The following is a 25,688-nucleotide window of genomic DNA, read 5'->3' as shown; positions in this document are numbered from 1 at the left end:
GTCATACCTGAATGGTTTAGTGGTTTTCCCTACTTTCTTCAATTTCAGTCTGAATTTGGCAATAAGGAGTTCATGATCTGAGCCACAGTCAGCTCCTGGTCTTGTTTTTGCTGACTATATAGAGCTTCTCCATCTTTTGCTACAAAGAATAGAATCAGTCTGATTTCGGTGTTGAGCATCTGGTGATGTCCACGTGTAGGGTCTTGTGTTGTTGGAAGAGGGTGTTTGCTATGACTGGTACCTTTCTGAGCACAGCTAAATGCTACTGAAGAAACTTAAAATACAGCTCAAAATAAGAAAATTCTGTAATATATGACAACATGGATGAACCTGGAGGACATGAGACTTAGTGAATCACAGAAGAACAAAGAATCAAAATAGTCAAACTCGTAGAAGCAGAGAGTAGAATGGTGGTTGCCAGACGCCGGGGGGTGGGGGAAACGGGGAATTGCTACTCAGGGGGTAAAAGTTTTAACTATACAAGATGAATGAGTTCTGAAGGTGCTGTGTAAATCATACCTGTAGTTTACAGTACCATATTATACACTTAATTTGTTAATGGATTACATCTCATGTTAAATATTCTTACTACAATTTTAAAAAATTATGACTTGGGAGCTAATACCATTTGAAAAGAAAAAATATAGTAAAATATCAGAACAAAGTATTTTTCTTCTGCTTATTTCCCTGCTTATTTTCTCTTCTCCATATCCCCCCTCACATTTTTTATTTTGTATTTGGGTGTAGTTGATTAACAGTATTGTGGTAGTTTCAGGTGACAGCAGAGGACTTAGCCATACATATACAAGTATCCATTCTCCTCCAAACCTTTTTCCCATCCAGGCTGGCACACAACATTGAGCAGAGTTCCATGTGCTGTACAGCAGGTCCTTGTTGGTTACCCATTTTGAATGTAGCAGTGTGTACATGACCATCCCAAGCTCCCATCCTTTCCCCCAGTAGCTGTAAGTTCATTTTCTAAGTCTGTGAGAGTGTTTTGTAAATAAGTTTATTTGTTATCATTTCTTTATTGACTCCACATATAAGGGATGTCATATGGTATTTCTCCTTCTCTGTCTGACTTCAAAAGACACTCTCTAGGTCCATCCATGTTGTTGCAAATGGCAGTGGCATTATTTTATTCCTTTTATTGGCTGAGTAATATTCCATCATATATATGTACCACATCTTCTTTAGCTGTTCCTCTTCTGATGGACATTAGGTTGCTTCCATGTCTTGGCTATTGTAAACAGTGCTGCTATGAACATTGGGGTGCGTGTATCCTTTTGAATCATGTTTTTCTCCAGATATATGCCCAGGAATAGGATTGCAGTCTTCCCCATATTCTTGATGAGAAACAGTAAATGTTGGGAGGACAGAATGTGGGGACAGGGCAGGGACTGGAAAGGGTTAAGTTCGGTGATGCCTCCGGTTGGAAGAGGGGCTAGTAAGACTTGACTTGAAGCTATGTTTGCAGAGTAAGCACTCTAGTTTTGTTTTAATGACATGTTTATTGGGAGTAACTTATGGTAGGGAGACTAACGCTTCCCAAGCTATGTTTTCTGCAACTGTACAGGATTAGGGGATCATGTACACCCCACCGTATCCCCCATCTTCCCAGTTTGTGGAGTCTCTCCTTTTCACCTACTTATATCTCCCATCACCTGTTGGCAATTACATTGTCAAGATAATGTTCTGTTTTGTTTTGTTTTAGTCTGGATGCCTTTGTATTTTTTTTTTTTTTAACGTATTAAAGCTCTCTAACCCTTTACTGTAGATGGGTAGTATTACCTACCTCAAAGTGTTGTGGGAATGCTGTTAAGTGCTCAGAAAATGTTAGTTATTATTGTTATCGTGATAACCATCTTCCAAAACTTCCTTTTTTAGAAACTGATTCATCAGTACAGAAAGAACACAGAAACCAAACACCTGCTCCATCTGCAGCTACAACTTCTGCTCCTTCTAAGTATCATCGAAGTCGATCTGGGGGAGCCAGGGATGAACGATACCGATCAGGTGAGAGGGAACGGAAAATTACTGCTGGAACAGTTTCACCTACCGTAGTGTGAACTGTACATCCTGAGAGCTCCTGATATTTATTTTTTTCTCTTAAAGTGCCAACAGGTCTATATTAATTCATTCATCAGCCATTTGTTGAGTACTTGTTACATGCCAGATGTAGTAGGTACTCTTTATTAGCTGGGGTTATAGCCCCAAATAAAACATTTCTGCCCTCAAGGCCAGCAGGGGAGCCAGGCAAGTACAAAGGCAGTGTGAATAAATAAATAAGAAAGCAGAGGGCTGGGGTCTTATGAGATGGTACTAGGAAAGCTCAGTAGACTCTCTTGGAAGAGGCAGGTCTTTCTGTGTTTTTCAGGGCTGTTGATTAGTCTTTTGACTTATGGAGCTGGAACAGAAACTTAACAATGAAATTTCAGATTGGTAAACCCATAAAAAAGCAAAGAGGAATTGATGAGCCCCTTGATGAAAGTGAAAGCAAGTGAAAAAGCTGGCTTAAAACTCAACATTCAAAAAACGAAGATCATGGCAACTGGTCCCATCACTTCATGGTAAATAGATGGGGAAACAGTGAGAGACTTTATTTTGGGGGCTCCAAAATCACTGCAGATGGTGACTGCAGCCATGAAATTAAAAGACTGCTCCTTGGAAGAAAAGCTATGACAAACCTAGACAGCATATTAAAAAGCAGAGACATTACTTTGCTGACAAAGATCCATCTAGTCAAAGCTATGATTTTTCAGTAGTCATGTATGGATGTGAGAGTTGGACTATAAAGAAAGCTGAGTGCCGAAGAAGTGATGGTTTTGAACTGTGGTGTTGGAGAAGATTCTTGAGATTCCCTTGGACTGCACAGAAACCAAACCAGTCAGTCCTAAAGGAAATCAGTCCTGAATATTCTTTGGAAGGACTGATGTTGAAGCTAAAACTCCAATACTTTGGCCCCCTGATGCGAAGAACTGACTCCTTAGAAAAGACCCTGAGGCTGGGAAAGATTGAAGGTGGGAGGAGAAGGGGTCTACAGAGGATGAGATAGTTGGATGATGTCACTGATTTGATGGACATGAGTTTGAGCAAGTTCCGGGACTTGGTGATGGACAGGGAAGCCTGGTGTGTGGCAGTCCATGGGGTTGCAAAGAGTTGGACGTGACTGAGTGACTGAACTGAACTGATTTGACCCGAAACCCATAAACTTTATTTCTTCTCACCCAGAAAATACCCATGGTAAAAGAAAAGGTGATGTGCTGTGGCTGGCTGTGGGGGCACACTCCAGCTACACCATGTCCAGCACTGACAAGCAGAAGTGAATCATAGACCTCAGGGCATGTGGCATAGTAAGCCGGTCCCACATCCATCTACTGTGCTCTGTGCTAGGATAGTCTCTGTAGCACAGTTACTGTTTTAAGAACAAGCAGAATTAAGCCAGAAGACTAACTGGAATGTTATTTTACTTTCTCCAGATTTTTTTTTCCCTCCGTTACCAACCAAGGCTACCTTATCCTTTTCTTGAATTGAAAAAACAGGGTGTGTATCACACCCTCACGAAAATGGCTCTAGAGGAGACGAGGAAAAGGACAGTTATTTTATGAGCTGATATTATTAGATATGTATTTTCACACACTGGAAGGAAGGAAGGAGTGAAAAGTGTTCGGTCAGAAAATAGAAATTACAGGCCACACAGAATTTTCCTTTGTACCTAACCTGGGGCTGATTGACAAGAGGCTTTCTCTTAGACTAAGACATCTGAACCATGTCATGGCAGACAAAGTTAGGGAAATAACATCAGATAGTAAACCTGAAAATAGTTCATTAGGACTGAAACTTAGAAAGCAAGGACCCAGGAAGAGGTGGGAGATCAGGCTGGAAAGATAATCAGTGGGCAAATCTTGAGGAATCTTGAATACCACTGAAGAATTTTAGCAGAGCAGGAACACAGATTTGTAATTTGTTCTAGTAGCTTGGGCCAGCTGCACAGAGCTTAACACATGTTAAGAGTTAAATACATATTTTGGAGAAAGGAGGGTATAAAAGTAGTACTAGTTAGGGCATGGATCAGAGGGAGGTAAGGCTGGATTTGGAAAAGCTAATCAGGAGCTCCTGTTTGTCGCCAGGCCCCCAGCTGGGTTCCCCAGCACCCGGTGTTGCCTTTAGAGGCTGGGGCTCAGCTGCTGCAGTAGTGGGTTCTCACCAGCCTGAAAGGCTTTTAGCCACTACAGCACTCACCCCAGGCCTGCTGGGAAGTTTTTTGCTTGTTCTTACAGCATTTAACAAAAAGTTAGTAAGGAACTCCTAAGAGGATCCTCTATACTCTATGTCCAAGCTGATCACACGGAGAAAAAAGTCTTTAGTGAGCTCATTCAGTAGTGTCAAATTCTGACGTTCACCTTTGTTGTTTAGTCACTAAGTCACGTGCAACTCTTTTGAGACCCCTGGCTTGTGCCTGCCAGGCTTCTGTCCAGGGGATTTCTCAGGCAAGAGTACTGGAGTGGGTTGCCGTTTCTTTCTCCTGGGGATCTCCCGATCCAGAGATCAAACCTGTGTCTCCTGCATTGCAGGCTGATTCTTTACCACTGAGCCACTAAAACCCAAGTATCTTTTCCATCAGTTCTTTCAGACTTACCCCCAGTATCAGAAAGTGTAGTCTGAATCATACGCTGGTTAGCAGACTATGGAGACTTGGTTAGGTGCAGGGGTATTGAGGAGGGTTCAGTAGTTGGGTTTTGGATATTTGTGTCACTGGGACTTTAGCCGGGGGGAGTAGTACTGCGGAGGCCAGAGAGGAGGTAAAGTGGGGGACAAAGGTGATTTGAAAACCCTGAAGATAATGAAAGTTCTGCAATGCTGTTATGAGGAGGAACGTGAAAGAGGAGGTCTGCAAGCATGAATTTTGGCTGAAAATGACATTTTTAAAAGTAGAAGGAAATGCCTAACTAAATAGCAGAGAAAAACTCAGCACACGCTGCAAATTCTGGCTTCCATGAGTAAGAAGATGAATTGAACTGAACAGTAGCTGCAAAAATAGAGCAAAGAAGTTGTAGAAATTTATCAGAGTTGAACTTCACGTCTTTGCTTCTCCATTCATAGGAAGGCTTATATTTACATGTCACATGCAAAATTAACTTCAGAATGGAGGGTATGTTTAGGAAAAATTATAAGCATTCAGATTAAAGTACACAGAAAGGGCTTGACATTGATTTCAGTGAATGTAGCTTGAAAATCCTCTCTTATTTGGTAGAGGCTTATTAACACCTACAACATTTCAACCAGTCATAATTGAACTTAGTATTTCATGTTTCAGACATGGTGTAAAGAGCTTACATTTATTCAGAGTTTAGATTTTCTGACCTGATTGTATTCTTTGTGCTTAGGCAAAAGGGTCTGACATTTCAAATACACTTACTTAGTACCTCCTTTTCCTGCCCATCAAAGCAGGATGCAGTTTTCTACACACACGTTTTGTGGTCCCAAGTGTAGAAAATACATAATTAATCTCCGAGATGGAAAGTGATTGGATGGTAAGTCATTGTGACAATTTCTTCAATGTTAATCTTTTCAGCAGTTAGCCACCTCAAACAAAACAACAAAAACAAAAAGGACTTTTAAAGAGTAGCTGTATCACCTTATTGAGCTCAAACATCAGTTCTGGAAAATGAAACCCAACTGTCCCATGCTCCTGGCAGAGATGTCCAAAGTCAGCCGCGTCTAGGGACTGAACTTCAGAAGTGATTTCTCTATCAAATGATCAAGATGAATTGTATGTTGGCTGAAGGAGTCAAATCCAGTTACAAGAGCTGCCTGTTCTTACCGTTAAGAGACTTTGCTAATACAGTAACTGAACATCTCCTTTTTGACACAGGTGTAGGGGCCAGGGCTGATCATGTTAGAAAATAAGTGAGTGGTTTGATTTGTTCTGTGTTCTGATGCTGCAGATCCTTATGGCAGAGAAGAACATGCTCTATATTTATTAATTATCCAAATTAATTGTCCTGGACCTTCTAAAGCTTGACTAATGTGAATAAGTCCCTAGTTTTCACAGTTTGCTCTCACATGTTTTATGTTTCATGAAGTAATACTTTTGGAAGTGTAGTATTTTTAATTAATAAGTGTGAGCATTTGAAGTGTTGTTGTTCTGTTGAGAAAGTGCTTTTTCTCAATATGCGCAATTAGTCATTCATTTTCCAAGACAGCTAAGAACCATGGTTTCATCTAATATGAGAAGGGCACTTTTCACATTTTAGCATACCTGAAATCAGGATTTTTTTTTTTAATCCAGAAGAATATCTTTTATATAAGATGGCATTGTAGATTCAGTAAAATATGTCTATCTTGATTCAACTAAATAAGTAAACCTTAGACACTAAAATAGTATAAAAATATAAATGCCGTATAAAGCTACTTCAAATTACTGCTACTTTTAAGGAAGTAGCAGTATTAAGCTGCTTCCTTAAAAGTAGCAGTGCAAGAGTTTGGCACTATCTTTTAAACTTTAAATATTCATACACTTTTACCCAGAAATGCTACTTCTAGAAATTTGCACATACACATATACACAAAAATATCTATACAAAAATGTTTGTTATAGTATTGTTCATTATAAATACAGTGATAAGTTATAGTAGGTCCACACAGTAGAGGTCAGTGAAAACTAGTTTAAAGATCCTATGAAGTCTCATAGGAAAATGAGGTAGATTTATTTGTGCAAATATGGAGAGATGTACAAAATACATTAAGTAATAAATGCAAGATAGTATGTAGCACATGATGCAAATTTATGAATATTAGTACTAATAATTATATATATTATGAAGTACACAGAAGTAGAAATTTGGAATAATTATATACCAAACTACTGGCTTCCCTTGTGGCTCAGCTGGTAAAGAATCCGCCTGCAATGCAGGAGACCTGGGTTCAATCCCTGGATTGGGAAGATCCCCTGGAGAAGGGAACGGCTACCCACTGTAGTATTCTAACCTGGAGAATTCCATGGACTGTATAGTCTATGGGGTCGTGAAGAGTTGGACATGACTGAGCAACTTTCACTTTCAACTGTTCCAGCTACTGAGGTGGACTTATATCTGGGATGTGTATGTATATTCATTTTTTCCATTTTCGTTGTGGTAAAATATACATGTAACAAAATCTGTATTAATTTTAAACAAAAAGTAACAAAGATGGTTTTCTATTTTTTAAATTGTGGTATAACTGACATATGACATTAGTTTCAGGTATATAGCATAATGATTTGATATTAGTTTGTGTTGTGAAGTGATGATCCTAGTAGGTCTCATTAACATCTGTCACCTTTCAAAGTTAAAAAAACTGTTTTTTCTTGTTATAAGAAGACTTTCTAAAAAATTTATTTTTAATTGGAGGATAATTGCTTTACAATATTGTGTTGGTTTCTGCCATATAACAATGTGAATCAGCCATAAGTATACATATGTTTCCTCCCTCTTGAGCCTCCCACTCACCCTGAGAGGACTTTTAAGATCTACTCTCTCAACACCTTTCAGATGTGCAATACAGTACTATTAATTATAGTCATCATGCCATACATTTCCATCCCATGGCTTATTTATTTTATAACTGGAAGTTTATAAAAGGCTGTTTTTGATTTTGATTTTTGTTTTTTGAGAAATTCAGGCAAGGCTTTGTTTATTGGGACTTGTGCTGCAGATTGAGGGAGGAAAAACAATGTAAAAGATAGTTTTTAAAGTGATACCCATGGATAAAATATTTAAAGCCTTACATCCATTGTTCTTCCTGATTTTTGCTCTAAGTGGATTCTTTTGACTCAATGCTGGGACCTAAATGCAACAATAATTACCTCTGTCAACTTAATTGAGAACTAACTTTCTCTGTCTAAATATGTTCTCTGATACAGCGACTTTTGCCAAGGTGGCTGCCACTGGCACACCAGGACCATTTTATTTCTTTATTAATACACTTCCTCATACCAAGGAAGATAAATTCAGTTCAGTTCAGTTTAAGCAAGTATCTGTTGTAGACCTCCTACAAGTTGAGCACAGTTTCAGTGCTAGAGAAACACAGATGAAAACACAGGAAACCTTTGTATAAGGTATAGTCAACAGAGAAGAGGGGGTGACAGAGGAAGAGCCTGAATACCAGGCACTGTTGAAGGCAGGCTTTGTGGAGATGGCAAAGTCTGAGCCATTTTGAAGAATGAGTAGCTGTTTGCTATATAGATATTCTAAACTAAAAAAATATAATTGGTAAAAGCAGGGGAATGTGAAATGCAGAATTAAAATTTCACTGCTCCTCCCCACCAGCACATACAGTAGTGCCAAAATTAATGTGATATACTAATGTTCCAGAACTTACTGGTTGCTGCCTCTGCCGTAATTAAAAATGGCAAAGTGGTCAGTACCTTAGAAATTGGTAAAAATGGCATGGCTACTAATTGGTTTACAGATAACTCCTTGAGCTGTACATCTCTACTTAAATGACTCAGTCCACCCACACATCTGCGTTTCAGTCTGTTCATATCTCTCTGTCCGTCTGCCTATCTATAGTAATGTCCTAGCAGGTAAGGGCACTCCAGTACTCTTGCCTGGAAAATCCCATGGACCGAGGAGCCTGGTAGGCTGCAGTCCATGGGGTCGCTAAGAGTAGGACATGACTGAGCGACTTCACTTTCACTTTTCACTTTCCTGCATTGGAGAAGGAAATGGCAACCCACTCCAGTGTTCTTGCCTGGAGAATCCCAGGGACGGGGGAGCCTGGTGGGCTGCCGTCTATGGGGTCGCACAGAGTCGGACACGACTGAAGCGACTTAGCGGCGGCAGCAGCAGGTAAGGGCACCGGATGTTTGTCTGCCCCTGGTCCCTGAAGCCCAGCTGTGCCACTTTTGTGCCCTGTCTTAACTACTTTGTAACAACAAGCTAAGAATAGGAGCAACTACTTAAAATATGTAAAGTAGCATTTTCCACTTATCTTTTTGGGAAAGATGAAAAACATGGCCCATTATTATCCATAGATGTGGGGAAATGGACATTCTCCCATCTTGTTGGTAGAAATGTTATTTCTTTTATAACTAATGAGATTGGACCTTTTGGAATATGCTTATTTTCCGTTTGTGGCTTCTTCTGTAAACCACTTGTCCATTGCCTAAACCTCCTTTTTTCTAAATTGAATTCTTTTTTTGTTGTTGTTATATTTTTGCATGAGTTTTACTAGTCCTAGGAATACTGACATTTAAATTTACTAGAGGTAATAACCAAAAAAAAAAAAAAGAAAAGACAGATCAATTAGAGGTATAGAATTAGAAAAGAAGAAGGAAAACTGTATTTGCAGTTGATATGATAATTCATAATTAAATAATTTTCTATTAAAGAAAAAAAAATTAAAAAAAAAAAAAAGAAGAAGAGGATTTTCCCTGAGAGGGAAGTCATATTAAATAATTTTCTATTAAAGAAAAAAAAATAAAAAAAAAAAAAAAGAAGAGGATTTTCCCTGAGAGGGAAGTTGGAGGAAAAAAAAAAAAGAAAACCCAGGAGAAGTGATGGCAAAAGTAACTTAATGAAATAATTATATCAAGTAGTAAGTATGAAATTAGTGCAGAAATCAGTAGCCTTCATATTTGCTAATAATAACTAGTTGAAAGATGTAATGGTAGAGCAAACCTCATTTACAAAAGCAATAAAAGAAAATAAAACATATTTAGGAATAAACTTCAGGAATGTATAAAACCTTTACAATGGAAACTTATAACATCCTGAATGACACACAGTAGGCATGATAAATGGGAAGTCATCCCTGATTCTTAGATAGGATGATTCAATATCACAGATTTACTAGGACTCCAAAAATTATAATTTTAATCCAATCCTGGTAAAAACACTATCAAATTTATTTATGGAGCTAGAAAAAAATATTTTTGAAGTTCAATTTGAAAAGTAAACACATAATAGCTAGGAAACACTCAGAAAACCTACGAGAGTGACTAGATATGTTTTAATATCTAGCAACATATTCCAAAGACTGTAATTAAAACAGTGTGGTATGACACACAAATTGGCAGACAGACCACTGGAATAGAATAGCAAGTTCAGAAATAGACCGAAGTACATCTGGGGTTTAGTATATGATAAAGATAGCATCCCAGATCACTTGGGTGAGAAACTACTTTTTGATAAATTATGCTACAACAACTGGGAAAAAATTAAGTAAACCTATTATCTCACACCAGATACGAGCAAAAACTTCAAATGGATCAAAGATCTTTATGTCAAAAAGAAACCATATAAGTACTATATAAGTAATAAAGAAAATACTAGTCAATTTTTTAATAATCTAAGCTTATGAAAAGCCTATGAAAAGACTTTCTAAGACTGAAAATCCAGATGTATTAGAAGACTACAGAAAAAAAATTTTTTATTGTGGTAAAAACACATGAATGTACTCTTAGAATTTTAAAGTGTATATTATATTGTTAACTGTGTGCAGGTTGTTATACAACAGCTCTTTGGAACCTTCACATCTTGCATGACTGAAACTTTATATCCATTGATCAGTAATTCTGTTTCTTCTTGCCCCAGTCTCTGTCAACCACTATTTTGCTCCCTGTATCTATGAATTTGAGTACTTTAGATACCTCTTAAAAGTGGTTTATATTAGGGGTTTTATGTGTGTATGTGTGTGTGTGTGTGTGTGTGTGAGTGTGAGTGTAACTGGCTTATTTCACTTGGCATGTCAAAGTTTCCTTTTTCAAGGCTGAATAATATTCCAGCCTTAATACATAATGTAGTATGTATATACTACATTTTTTTTTATCCATTCATCCATTCGTGGACATTAAGTTGTTTCCACATTTTGGCTATTGTGAATAATGCTGCAGTGAACACAGATGTGTAAATATCATTTCAAGACTCTGCCTTCAGTTCTTTTGGATATATACCCAAAAGTAAGATTGTTGTGGAGAGTTCTAGTTTTAATTTTTTTGCAGAACCTCCATAGTGCTTTCCATAGCAGCAGTAGCATTTTACAGTCCTACCAACGGTGCATGCAGGTTCCACTTTCTCCACATCTCTGTCAACATTTGTGATTTTCCTTTTTTTTTTTTTTAAGTGGCCATTTTGTCTTCTTGGAGAAATATCAGTTCAGTTCCCTTGCCCATTTAAAATTGAGTTCTTTGAAGTTTTATTGTGATTGAGCTGTAGAAGTTCTTTGTGTATTCTAGATAGTAACTCCTTACTCAGTGTATGATTTGCAGATATGTTCTCCCACTCCACGAGTTGCCTTTTCACTGTTGTTTCCTTTGTTGTGCCGAAGTTCTAAAGTTTGATATAGTCCTAGTTCTGTTTTCAGCTTTTGTTGCTTGTGCTGTTGGTGTCACGTTCAAGAAATTATTGCATTCCAAAGTCATACAGTGTTTTCCCCTAAGAATTTTATAGTTTCAGGTCTTATGTCTAGATCTTTAATCCATTTTGATTAATTTTTGTGTATGGTGAAAGATAAGCATCCAGCTTCATTCTTTTTTACATACGGATATTCCAATTTTTCCAGCACTGTTTGTTTCTATCAGGGCAGTCATTTCCCCAGTGTATAGTCTTAACATCTTTGCTGAAGACCATTTGGCCGTGTACACCAGAATAATTTCTGGGCTCTTTGTTCTGTTTCATTGCTCTATATGTGTGTCTGCATGCCAGTGTCATAGTCTTGGTTACTATAACTTTGTAATATGTTTTGAAATCAGGAAGAGGGAAGCCTTTATCTTTGTTCTTCTTTCTCATGATTGTTTTGGCTCTTTGGGGTCCTTTGAGATTCCATATGCATTTAGGAATTTTGTTTTCTACTTCTTAAAAAAGTGTCATTGAGATTTTGACAGAAATTCCATTAAATCTCTAGATTGCTTTGGGTAATATGGATGTTTTAACAATATTAAGTCTTTCAGTCCTTAACAGACTTAATGTTAATCATAAAATGTCTTTCTACTGATTTGTCTTCTTTTATTTCATTCATCAGTGTCTCATATTGTACAAATCTTTCACTCCTTGGTTATATTTATTCCTGAGTGTTTTGTTCTTTTTGATACTATTGTAAATTTTTACTTTTCAGATGTTTCATTGTTACTGTTCAGAAACACAACTGATTTTTGTATGTTGATTTTTCTATCTTGCAATTGCTGAATTTATTTGTTAGTTCTGACAGTCTGTGTGTGTGAGATCTTTAGGGTTTCCTATGTATAACGTCATGTCATCTGTAAACAAAAACAATTTTACTTCTTTTCCAACTTCAGTTCAGTTTAGTTCAGTCGCTCAGTCGTGTCTGACTCTTTGAGACCCCATGAACCGCAGCGTACCAGGCCTCCCTGTCTATCACCAACTCCCGGAGTTCACCCAAACCCATATCCATAGAGTCAGTGATGCCATCCAACCATCTCATCCTCTGTCGTCCCCTTCTCCTCCTGCCCTCAATCTTTCCCAGCATCAGGGTCTTTTCAGATGAGTCAGCTCTTCGCATCAGGTGGCCAAAGTATTGGAGTTTCAGCTTCAACATCAGTCCTCCAATTAACACCCAGGGCTGATATGCTTCAGAAAGGACTAGTTGGATCTCCTTGCTGTCCAAGGGACTCAAGAGTCTTCTCCAACACCACAGTTCAAAAGCATCAATTCTTCGGCACCCAGCTTTCTTTATAGTCCAACTCTCACATCCATACATGACCATTGGAAAAACCATAGCCTTGACTGGACTGTCCTTTGTTGGCAAAGTAATGTCTCTGCTTTTTAATATGCTGTCTAGGTTGGTCATAACTTTCCTTCTGAGGAGTAAGTGTCTTTTAATTTCATGGCTGCAATCACTATCTGCAGTGATTTGGGAACACAGAAAAATAAAGTCTGACACTGTTTCCACTGTTTCCCCATCTATTTCCCATGAAGTGATGGGACCAGATGCCATGATCTTCGTTTTCTGAATGTTGAGCTTTAAGACAACTTTTTCACTCTCCTTTTTCACTTTCATCAAGAGGCTCTTTAGTTCTTCTTCGCTTTCTGCCACAAGGGTGGTGTCATCTGCATATCTGAGGTTATTGATATTTCTCCCGGCAATCTTGATTCCAGCTGTGCTTCTTCCAGCCCAGCGTTTCGCATGATGTACTCTGCATATAAATTAAATAAGCAGGGTGACAATATACAGCCTTGATGTACTCCTTTTACTATTTGGAACCAGTCTGTTGTTCCATGTCCGGTTCTAACTGTTGCTTCCTGACTGGCATACAGGTTTCACAAGAGGCAGGTCAAGAGAGACCAGGTCAATACCAGACCTGGTATTCCCATCTCTTTCAGAATTTTCCACAGTTTATTGTGATCCACACTGTCAAAGGCTTTGGCATAGTCAATAAAGCAAAAGTAGATGTTTTTTTGGAACTCTCTTGCTTTTTTGATGATCCAGTGAATGTTGGCAATTTGATCTCTGATTTTCCAACTTGGATGCCTTTATTCTTTTTCTTGCCTAATTTCTCTGACTAGAATGTCCAGTACTGTGTTAAATAGATAGGTGAGTGTGAGCATCCTTGCCTTATTCCTGATGATAATGGGAAAAGCTTTTAGCTTTTCACTGCTGAATATGATGTTGACTGTGGGCTTTTCATGTTCGATAATTATCTTGAAGTACTTTCCTTCTGTTCGTGGTTTGTAGAGTGTTCTTATAAAAGAATGTTAATTTTGTCAAATGCTTTTTCTGTATCTATTGAGATGATCATATGATTTTTCTCCCCTGTTATATTAGAGTATTACATTTATTTTCATATGTTGAACCTTGCAACTTAGGTGGATAGTCTTTTTAATGCCATATCGTCCTTTTAATGTGCTGTTGAATTTGATTTGTTAGTATTTTGTTCAGGATTTTTACATTAATATTCATCTGGTCTGTAGTTAATATTGATTAACAACATTATTTTGGCCTGTAGTTTTCTTTTTTTATAATATCATTGCCGGGCTTTGGTATCAGGATAGGGTAGTCTTATCAAATGAGTTTGAGAGTGTTCCCTCTTGGTTTTTGGAAGACTTTGAGAAAATTGATGTTAATTCTTAAAAGTGCTTTATATAGGATTCTCCAGTGAAATGTGGGCTTTTCTTTCTTGGGAGGTTTTTGATTACTGATTCAATCTTTCTGTTAGTAATTGGTCTGTTCTGGTTTTAATCTTGGTAGGTTATATGTTTCTTCTATGGCATCAGTTGAAAAATTTCCTCTTTCATTTCTGATTTTAGTAATTTGTATCTTCTCTCTTTTTTCTTTTTAAATTAAAAAAAAATTTTTTTTTAACTTAGGAAATTTCTTTATTTGTTTTGGCTGCCCTGGGTCTTCCTTGCTGCTAGTGAGCTTTCTTTAGTTGCACCAGGGGGTACTCGCTAGTTATGGTGTATGGGCTTCTCATTGTGGCAGCTTCTCTTGTTGTGGAGCATGGGCTTCGATAGTCGTGGAGCATGGACGCAGTTGCCCCGAGTATGCAGGATTTTCCTAGACCAGGGATCGAACCGGTGTTCCCTACGTTGGCAGGCTGATTCTTAACCATTGGACCGCCAAGAATGTTCTCTTTTTCTTATTGTAGATAAAGTTGTGTCAACTTTGTTCATCTTTTCAAAAAACCAATTCTTGTTTTTGTTGTTTTTCTTCCCTCTGTTTTATTTCTGCACTGCTGTTCATTTGCTAAGTCACGTCCGCCTCTTTGTAACACCATGGACTGCAGCACGGCAGGCTTCCCTGTCCTTCAGTATCTCCCAGAGTTTGCTCAAACTCATGTCCATTGAGTTGATGATGCCATCCAACCATCTCATCTTCTGTCGTCCCCTTCTCCTCCTGCCTTCAATCTTTCCCTACATCAGGGTCTTTTCAAATGAGTCAGCTCTTTGCATCAGGTGGCCGAAATATTGGAGCTTCAGCTTCAGCATCAGTTCTTCCATTGAATATTTAGAACTGATTTCCTTTAAGATGGACTGGTTTGACCTACTTGTTATCCAAGGAACTTTCAGTCTTCTCCAGCACCACAGTTTGAAAGCATCAATTCTTCGGCACTCAGCCTTCTTTATGGTCCAGCTCTCACATCCATACATGACTACTGGAAAAACCATAGCTTTGACTGTATATATATATATGAACCTTTGTCGGCAAAGTGATGTTTCTGCTTTTGAATATACTGTCTCGATTTGTCATAGCTTTTCTTCCAAGGAGCAAGCGTCTTTTAATTTCATGGCTGCAGTCACCATCTGCAGTGATTTTTCCTCTAATCCTTGTTAATTCCTTCTTTTGCTAACTTAGGTTTTATTTTGTTCTTTTTTTGAGTTCTTTCAGTTATGCATTTAGGTTGCTGACTTGAGATTTTCCATAAAATCTTTAAAAAAAAAAACAAAAACTTTTGCATGGCAACAATCCACTGCAAACAATAGCAAAGGACAAACAACAAACTGAAAGAAAATATTTCTAACATTTCTCAGAGATAAAGGGCCAATATCTTTTATATCAGTTCAGTTCAGTTCAGTCACTCAGTCGTGTCTGACTCTCTGCGACCCCATGAATCACAGCACGCCAGGCCTTACTGTCCATCACCAACTCCTGGAGTTCACTCAGACTCACGTCCATTGAGTCAGTGATGCCATCCAGCCATCTCATCCTCTGTCGTCCCCTGCTTCTCCTGCCACCAATCCCTCCCAGCATCAGAGTCTTTTCCAATGAGTTAACTCTTTGGATGAGGTGGCCAAAGTATTGGAGTTTCAGCTTCAACATCAGTCCTTCCAAAGAACACCCAGGACTGATCTCCTTTAGAATGGACTTGTTGGATCTCCTTGTAGTCTAAGGGACTCTCAAGAGTCTTCTCCAACACCACAGTTCAAAAGCATCAATTCTTTGGCACTCAGCTTTCTTCACAATCCAACTCTCACATCCATACATGACTACTGGATAAACCATAGCCTTGACTAGATGGACCTTTGTTGGCAAAGTAATGTCTCTGCTTTTGAATATACTATCTAGGTTGGTCATAACTTTCCTTCCAAGGAGTAAGCGTCTTTGAATTTCATGGCTGCAGTCACCATCTGCAGTGATTTTGGAGCCCCCCAAAATGAAGTCTGACACTGTTTCCACTGTTTCCCCATCTATTTGCCATGAAGTGATGGGACCGGATGCCATGATCTTAGTTTTCTGAATGTTGACCTTTAAGCCAACTTTTTCACTCTCCTCTTTCATGTTCATCAAGAGGCTTTTTAGTTCCTCTTCTCTTTCTGCCATAAGGGTGTGTCATCTGCATATCTGAGGTTATTGATCTTTCTCCCTGCAGTCTTGATTCCAGCTTGTGCTTCTTCCAGCCCAGCGTTTCTCATGATGTACTCTGCATATAGGTTAAATAAGCCAGTGACAATATACAGCCTTGACGTACTCTTTTTCCTATTTGGAATCAGTCTGTTGTTCCATGTCCAGTTCTAACTGTTGCTTCCTGACCTGCATATAGGTTTCTCAAGAGGCAGGTCAAGTGGTGTGGTATTCCTATCTCTTTCAGAATTTTCCAGTTTATTGTGATCCACACAGTCAAAGGTTTTGTCATAGTCAATAAAGCAGAAATAGATGTTTTTCTGGAACTCTCTTGCTTTTTCGATGATCCAGTGGATGTTGGCAATTTGATCTTTGGTTCCTCTGCCTTTTCTAAAACCAGCTTGAACATCAGGAAGTTCACGGTTCATGTATTGTGAAGCCTGGCTTGGAGAATTTTGAGCACTACTTTACTAGCGTGTGAGATGAGTGCAATGTTGAGGTAGTTTGAGCATTCTTTGGCATAGCCTTTCTTTGGGATTGGAATGAAAACTGCCCTTTTCCAGTCCTGTGGCCACTGCTGGCATATTGAGTGCAGCACTTTCACAGCATCATCTTTTAGGATTTGAAATAGCTCAACTAGAATTCCATCACCTCCACTAGCTTTAAGAATTTTTAAAAATCAAGGGAAGATAAACTAAGACTCCCAGTGGAAAAATAGTGAAGTGCCGTGAACATTCACTTCACTTTCAATCAGACATTAAATGGCTCTAAAATCCTCTTCAAGATTTTTAATATCAGTAATGATTTTTTTTTTCGTGCAAATTTAAAGTATACTGAGGTGCCATTTCTCAGCCACTGAACTGGCAACAGTGAAAAGGTAGATAATATACTCTGAAGGCAAGTCAGTCGGGAAACAGGCTCTCTTATACATTGCTGATAGTACTGCAGTATGATAAAGCTCTTTCAGAAGGGAGGCAAGATGTAACAAAATTTAAACTGTGTTTGACTTTTGATTTAGGAGTCTCACTTGTAGGAATTTATCCTGAAGATATATTCTCATCAGCATAGAAATGTATTTGCACAAGGCTGTTTGTTGTATCAGTATTTGTAATTGTAAAATATTGCCCACACATAGGATAGCAATTGAATAAAACTGTGGTATACAATGAAGTGCTATATACGCTACTTTAAAAAAAGAATGAAGAAAATCTCTAGTAGCTGACACAAAATGAATTCTAGGATATACTGTTAAGTGAGAAAAGCATAGTGCAAAAAAGTACTATTGTATGTTACCTTGTGTGTGTGAAAGGCAGGGATATGGAAAATATATGGTGGTTTTTTGCACAAAGAAATACAGGCAGGATAAATCAATAAGGAGATTGGTTACCTATAGTGAGTGAGTGGATTTGAGGTAGAAGTGGTTGTTGTGTGGTAGATACCTACCTAGCGTATGGGTTTTTCACACCCATCCATTCTCCAGTTATCTGCAGATAGCAACTCACTGTCCTACAATTTAATTTATTTCTCATATTAACTACCTGCAGTTAGTAGAGAGTCCACAGGCTCATTTCCACAAGACTGTCCCTACCTTTGGGCTCCCTTGGTGGCTCAGATGGTAAAGCGTCTGCCTGCAATGTGGAAGACCTGAGTTTGTTCCCTGGGTTGGGAACATCCCCTGGAGAAGGAAGTGGCCAATCACAAGTACAGACCTTCCTTGACTTACAGTGGGGTTACATATCAATAAACCTATCATAAGCTGAAAATATTCAAAGTTGAAAGTGCGTTTAATTGGACACCTGATGCACAGAGCTGACTCATTGGAAAAGACCTTGATCCTGGGAAAGACTGAGGGCGTGAGAAGAAGGGGGTGACAGAGATGAGATGTCGGATGGCATCATTGACACAATGGATATGAGTTTGAGCAAAATCTGAGAGATGGTGAAGGACAGGGAAGCCTGGCATGCTGCAGTTCATGAGGTTACAGAGAGTTGGACACAACTTAGTGACATACATACAACAACATACAACATACAAAAACATACAACATACAACAACAATCTACTGAATATCATAGCTTAGCCTTGTCTGCCTTAAATGTGCTCAGAACACTTACATTAGCCTACAGTTGGGCAAATGGAATGGCTGTATGTTTACAGAATGATTTTAAGTATATAAGCCATTTGTGATCGTGTGGCTGACTGGGAGCCATAGCTTGCTGCTACTGCCTAGCATCACAAGAGAGAATCATATCCAGGAAAAAATAATTGAAAATTCAAAGTACAGTTTCTATTAAGTGTGTATTGCTTTTATACTATTGTAAAGTAAAAAAAAAGAAATCACTAGTTGAATTTATCACAAGTTGGAGACCATTTGTAGTGTTTCCACATTGCTTCCCTCTGGCCAGCTTGGCTATATGGCGTTGCTTAATTCAGCAGGTGGGATCTTAGTTCCTGGACTAGGGATCAAACCCATGCCTCCTCCCAAGTGCGGAGTCTAAACCACTGGACCACCAGGAAAGTCCTTGTTCAACTTAGCTAAAAATCAAAATTCCCACCACCCCCTCCTCAAGTTTGATTATTTGCTATAATGGCTCACTGAACTCAGGAAAATAATGTTACCAGTTTACTATAAAGGATAGAAATGATCAACCAGATGAAGAGGCTCATAGCGCAAGGTGCAGAAGAGTCCCAAACCCAAGAGCTCCTGTCCCTGTGAAGTTTAAGGTACATTACCCTGCTGGCACAAAGATGTGTTCACCAACTCAGGAAGCTCTCCAGATCCCTTATTTTAGAGGGTTTTTTTTTTTTTTTTAATGGAGACTCCATTACCTAGGCATGCTTGATTAAATAATTGGTCATTGGTGATTAGCTCAATCCCCAGTCCCTTTTCTCTCTCTAGAGGATGGAGGGTAGGGCTGAAAGTTCTAAGCCTCTAATCATGACTTAGTCTGTTCTAGGGTACTGCTGTTCATGTGACTCCACTTTAGGAGCTGCAGTTTCTTGATTCAGTTTAAACTTATAGCACCGCACCGCCCCCCGCCCCCAAATGACCTGATTAGCTCAGCTCTTACAAGAGACAGGCTTTCAAGGATCATTTGCATATGTAGATTGGGCCAGATCCTTGAGAAGAGGAAATTTCTCTGAACCTGGAAGCCACCTCAGGTCCTATCTGCCTCAGAAGGATTGGCTAAGAGTGTTTTTTGTTTTTTTTTTTTAATTTTATTTTTTAACTTTACAATATTGTATTGGTTTTGCCATATATTGAAATGAATCCGCCACAGGTTTACATGTGTTCCCCATCCTGAACCCTCCTCCCTCCTCCCTCTCCATACCATCCCTCTGGGTTGTCCCAGTGCACCAGCCCCAAGCATCCAGTATCATGCATCGAACCTGGACTGGTGACTTGTTTCATATATGATATTATACATGTTTCAATGCCATTCTCCCAAATCATCCCATCCTCTCCTTCTCCCACAGAGTCCAAAAGACTGTTCTATACATCAGTGTCTCTTTTGCTGTCTCATATGCAGGGTTATTGTTACCATCTTTCTAAATTCCATATATATGTGTTAGTATACTGTATTGGTGTTTTTCTTTCTGGCTTACTTCACTCTGTATAATAGGCTCCAGTTTCATCCACCTCATTAGAACTGATTCAAATGTATTCTTTTTAATGGCTGAGTAATACTCCATTGTGTATATGTACCACAGCTTCTTTACAATATTGTATTGGTTTTGCCAAATATCAAATGAATCTGCCACAGGTATACATGTGTTCCTCATCCTGAACCCTCCTCCCTCCTCCCTCTCCATACCATCCCTCTGGGTTGTCCCAGTGCACCAGCCCCAAGCATCCAGTATCATGCATCGAACCTGGACTGGTGACTTGTTTCATATATGATATTATACATGTTTCAATGCCATTCTCCCAAATCATCCCACCCTCTCCTTCTCCCACAGAGTCCAAAAGACTGTTCTATACATCAGTGTCTCTTTTGCTGTCTCATATGCAGGGTTATTGTTACCATCTTTCTAAATTCCATATATATGTGTTAGTATACTGTATTGGTGTTTTTCTTTCTGGCTTACTTCACTCTGTATAATAGGCTCCAGTTTCATCCACCTCATTAGAACTGATTCAAATGTATTCTTTTTAATGGCTGAGTAATACTCCATTGTGTATATGTACCACAGCTTTCTTATCCATTCATCTGCTGATGGGCATCTAGGTTGCTTCCATGTCCTGGCTATTACAAACAGTGCTGCAATGAACATTGGGGTACACGTGTCTCTTTCAATTCTGGTTTCCTCAGTGTGTATGCCCAGCAGTGGGATTGCTGGATCATAAGGCACTTCTGTTTCCAGTTTTTTAAGGACTCTCCACACTGTTCTCCATAGTGGCTGTACTAGTTTGCATTCCCACCAACAGTGTAAGAGGGTTCCTTTTTCTCCACACCCTCTCCAGCATTTATTGCTTGTAGACTTTTGGATCGCAGCCATTCTGACTGGCGTGAAATGGTACCTCATAGTGGTTTTGATTTACATTTCTCTGATGAGTGATGTTGAGCATCTTTTCATGTGTTTGTTAGCCATCTGTATGTCTTCTTTGGAGAAATGTCTGTTTAGTTCTTTGGCCCATTTTTTGATTGGGTCATTTATTTTTCTGGAAATGAGCTGTAGGTGTTGCTTGTATATTTTTGAGATTAGTTGTCAGTTGCTTCATTTGCTATTATTTTCTCCCATTCTGAAGGCTGTCTTTTCACCTTGCTTATAGTTTCCTTTGTTGTGCAGAAGCTTTTAAGTTTAATTAGGTCCCATTTGTTTATTTTTGCTTTTATTTCCAGTATTCTGGGAGGTGGGTCATAGAGGATCCTGCTATGATGGATGTCAGAGAGTGTTTTGCCTATGTTCTCCTCTAGGAGTTTTATAGTTTCTGGTCTTACGTTTAGATCTTTAATCCATTTTGAGTTTATTTTTGTGTTTGGTGTTAGAAAGTGGTCTAGTTTCATTCTTTTACAAGTGGTTGACCAGTTTTCCCAGCACCACTTGTTAAAGAGATTGTCTTTAATCCATTGTATATTCTTGCCTCTTTTGTCAAAGATAAGGTGTCCATATGTGTGTGGATTTATCTCTGGGCTTTCTGTTTTGTTCCATTGATCTATATTTCTGTCTTTGTGCCAGTACCATACTGTCTTGATAACTGTGGCTTTGTAGTAGAGCCTGAAGTCAGGCAGGTTGATTCCTCCAGGTCCATTCTTCTTTCTCAAGATAGCTTTGGCTATTCGAGGTTTTTTGTATTTCCATACAAATTGTGAAATTATTTGTTCTAGCTCTGTGAAGAATACCGTTGGTAGCTTGATAGAGATTGCATTGAATCTGTAAATTGCTTTGGGTAGTATACTCATTTTCACTATATTGATTCTTCCAATCCATGAACATGGTATATTTCTCGATCTATTAGTGTCCTCTTTGATTTCTTTCACCAGTGTTTTATAGTTTTCTATATATAGGTCTTTAGTTTCTTTAGGTAGATATATTCCTAAGTATTTTATTCTTTTCGTTGCAATGGTGAATGGAATTGTTTCCTTAATTTCTCTTTCTGTTTTCTCATTATTAATGTATAGGAATGCAAGGGATTTCTGTGTGTTGATTTTATATCCTGCAACTTTACTATAATCATTGATTAGTTCTAGTAATTTTCTGGTGGAGTCTTTAGGGTTTTCTATGTAGAGGATCCTGTCATCTGCAAATAGTGAGAGTTTTACTTCTTCTTTTCCAATTTGGATTCCTTTTATTTCTTTTTCTGCTCTGATTGCTGTGGCCAAAACTTCCAAAACTATGTTGAATAGTAATGGTGAAAGTGGGCACCCTTGTCTTGTTCCTGACTTTAGAGGAAATGCTTTCACTTTTTCACCATTGAGGCTAATGTTTGCTGTGGGTTTGTCATATATAGCTTTTATTATGTTGAGGTATGTTCCTTCTACTCCTGCTTTCTGGAGAGTCTTTATCATAAATGGATGTTGAATTTTGTCAAAGGCTTTCTCTGCATCTATTGAGATAATCATATGGTTTTTATTTTTCAATTTGTTAATATGGTGTATTACATTGATTGATTTGCAGATATTGAAGAATCCTTGCATCCCTGGGATAAAGCCCACTTGGTCATGGTGTATGATCTTTTTAATGTGTTATTGGATTCTGATTGCCAGAATTTTGTTAAGGATTTTTGCATCTGTGTTCATCAATGATATGGGCCTGTAGTTTTCTTTTTTTGGCATCTTTGTCAGGTTTTGGTATTAAAAATCAAAGCACAGGGACTTCCCCGGTGGTCCAGTGGCTAAGACTTCGAACTCCCTATGCAGGGAGTGGGGCTCGATCCCTGGTCAGGGAACTAGATTCCACATGCCACAACTAAAAGTTCACATGCCAGAGGATCCCACGTGCCTCAGCTGAGACCCGATGTAGCCAAATAAATAAAAGTATATTTAAAAAAAAAATCAAAGCCCAGTCCAAAATACTGTGTATTATATGATCCTATTTTGTAGCAGTATAGATTGAGTTTTGGCATGGGAGTGGAGAATCAAGAGTTTTCTCTGGATATGTTAATTTTGTGATTGTTATTAGACATTCAAGTGAAGAGCTGTGTTCTTTTGTGGGCAGAGTGACAAACAAGTACCCCTGGCCCTTGTATTTTCTACATCACAATCAGCCCTTCTCTCCTGTGGTATAGAATTGAAGAGTGTCAATTCCTTTCTGGCAGTTAAGCAAATCCTGAGCTTGAACAGAGAGTGTCCTTTGGGTACCTGCATCACACGCATTCCGTTCAGAGGTGGGGTTCCCAGCTGGCCCCGAAGCACGTTAGATTCTTCTTCTCACTCCACACCCAGCCCCCTATCCATCAGCGTCTTCTCTGCTGTCTTAAACGGTCTTCTCATCGTTCTGGGCTTCATTTTCCTCTCATGTAAATTATCCTTGACTACTTCTTTGGTCTGTTTTTCCTATTTGCTGTAACACAAATGATAAATAAAAGTCACCTAAATATCCCCTTTTAACAGCAGAGGCAGTGATAGTTCAGCTCAAAGAAGTAAACCCTTTGAGAGCCAGGAGCTAATAAATGCAAATTTTTAATCTTTCAGATATCCACACAGAAGCAGTTCAAGCTGCACTGGCAAAGCATAAAGAACAGAAAATGGCTTTGCCCATGCCAACCAAAAGGCGGTCCACATTTGTCCAGTCTCCTGCGGATGCCTGCACACCACCTGGTAGGTTTATCAGAAGCTTTCTCTCTGACAGTGACTAGTTTGATGTTCCTTGAGTTCTGCTTTTTCTTTTCTGAGTTAGGAGCTAGAACTCTCTCCTCGTCATCAGAAATGTATGAGTACACCCTGAAGGTGACAGGTTTTCATTATTGCATTGTAAACAAGACACAAAAAAGGCCTTAAGAGTAAAGCTTTTTTTTTTTTTTTTTCCTTCTGAAATTCCAGAATTTCCTTGCTCTTACCTCCAAACTCATTTAGTCATAAATAAAACCAAAGCTTAGGGTCTAAAAAATACCCTTATGTTACTAAATAGCTATTCTTTATTGATATCCAGAATATGACCCAGAGTCATATATGTATGTCTTTAACAAATTTATACTCCTAAATCAAATCCTTTGTCTCTGCAACAGTCACAGGAGTATGTGATCTCTGGACAAAATGTTTTTATGTCATGAAAGAGAGCAGTCATGCAAAGTTACAATAAATCTAGAAAACATATATACGTGTTTATGTGTGTGTGAATATATTTTGTATATGTTTTTATTTCTTTAAGAATCCACTTTCTATAATTGGATCAGGAGATAAGCCTAGAGGCCCATTGCCACCCTCTAGACTTGGAAGACTTACCATCCCCACCCCCACCACAAATTCATATTTGAAGAGCAACTGGAACACCTTTAAGTTGTCTTTTCCATTTGAAATCTTTCCCAAAGTTTTTAAAAATTTAGATGAAGTCTCAGAATCTCGATGTATAGGCCTCTGAGACTAAAGAGTCCATCTGTTTCAAAGCCTCAGTATAGTGTCTGTTTCTCCACTGTCATGTTCCTGGTAATAAAATCTTTCGGGAGAAACATTTCCTGAACTGTTTTGGTCTCAGCGATTTACCCTGTCTTTTGGGGGAGATTCTCAGGAAGGTTACATTTGTCGTGGTCGACTCTGATTCACAGCTGTCAAGTTGAGCTGTTCATGCTGATCTAAGCCCCTGGCCCAGGTTTATATTAATAGTCTTCTCCTAGGTTTTGGCTAACTTCTCAGAGCATCCAGGCGTGCTATAGGCTCATTAACTGTGTGTGCTTTTTTCTTTACATCTGTGGTGTCAATATGTTCCTAAGAGAAATAGCTCTGTGGCTTCAAGTGATCCTCAAAATGTAACGCAGGATACCTCTAGCAGACCGTCACAATGAGACATTTTGTGCTGTAGTGGTGCATACTTCCAGCCTGCTCGTTCAGAATCTTGGATGACTTCCCTGTCGCATTAGTACAGCACCAGCCGGGTCCTCGTGGACAAAGGGGGCTCTCAGTCTCACAGCTATTCCTTGCTGGCACATTCTGGCGCAGAGTGGCTGAGGGTTTGCCATTGTAGTAAATGGCAAAGGGTAGGGAGCAGCGCAGACTCCCAAGTCCTTAGAACCAGTCTTCCCCAGAACTGTGCTAAAGAAATGCAGCTGTGAAGTAGTCTGCTCCCATGGCCACGGGTGAAATGGGAGAGTGGAGCAAAGGATTTTGAGCATGCGCAGACGGAATGGAAACCTTTTCTGTCCCCTTCCAAAGTCACTGCCTGAGGGGAATTCACCAACTCTAAATCGAGGCTGTTCATTGCTGAACAAGACCATAGTCCCGTGGAATTTGGTACAGGCTTCTGTATTTCTAAACATGAATGTTCTACTCTGTCTGCAGGCTTAAAGATGTGACATCATTTTCTTGATTACCTGGTAGTTTTAATAATTTCATGATTGTAAAGATTCGGTCCTCTCTCTTAAGACCTTTATTCAGCAGAGCAGAGTATTAAGGTTTCCTATCTATTTATGTCCTGTTCCGGGAACTCTGAATGGTATGTGAGAGATGTTGATCCGCTGTTAGAGATATCAGTGTTGTCAAATAGAAGAGGGATTCTCTCCCAACTCGAGCACTGAGAGCACCCCACGTAGCGGTTTCTCACTTGGCCCCCACAGAGGGCTGAACCTTGATGTACTTGATGCTGTCGTTCTACAACACGCATGCCTGGAACCATCCTGTGCTCCAGTGTGAGGGGCTGTGGAGGGACTGTATCATAAGGCTTCTCTCGGGACCTTTCCACTGGGGGGATGGAATTTGTTCTTCCCAAGTTAGAATAAGGGCTTCCCTGGTGGCTCAGGTGGTAAAGAGTCCG

General features: G+C 39.1%; 1 protein-coding gene across 3 annotated transcripts in view; it reads left to right on the top strand.

Annotated features, from left to right (window-relative positions):
• DIP2B (disco interacting protein 2 homolog B) overlaps positions 1 to 25,688 on the top strand; it is a 229,003-nt gene that overhangs the window by 128,710 nt on the left and 74,605 nt on the right. For all 3 annotated transcript variants that reach the window (XM_061416130.1, XM_061416129.1, XM_061416132.1), the window contains exons 3-4: positions 1,888 to 2,016; positions 23,417 to 23,542. In XM_061416130.1, coding sequence (XP_061272114.1) covers positions 1,888 to 2,016; positions 23,417 to 23,542 — 255 coding nt within the window. The remainder of the gene's footprint in view (positions 1 to 1,887; positions 2,017 to 23,416; positions 23,543 to 25,688) is intronic.

Source organism: Bos javanicus, chromosome 5 (assembly GCF_032452875.1).
Source record: "Bos javanicus breed banteng chromosome 5, ARS-OSU_banteng_1.0, whole genome shotgun sequence".
Lineage (NCBI taxonomy): Eukaryota > Metazoa > Chordata > Mammalia > Artiodactyla > Bovidae > Bos > Bos javanicus.
This window is presented reverse-complemented; position numbering and strand designations above follow the sequence as displayed.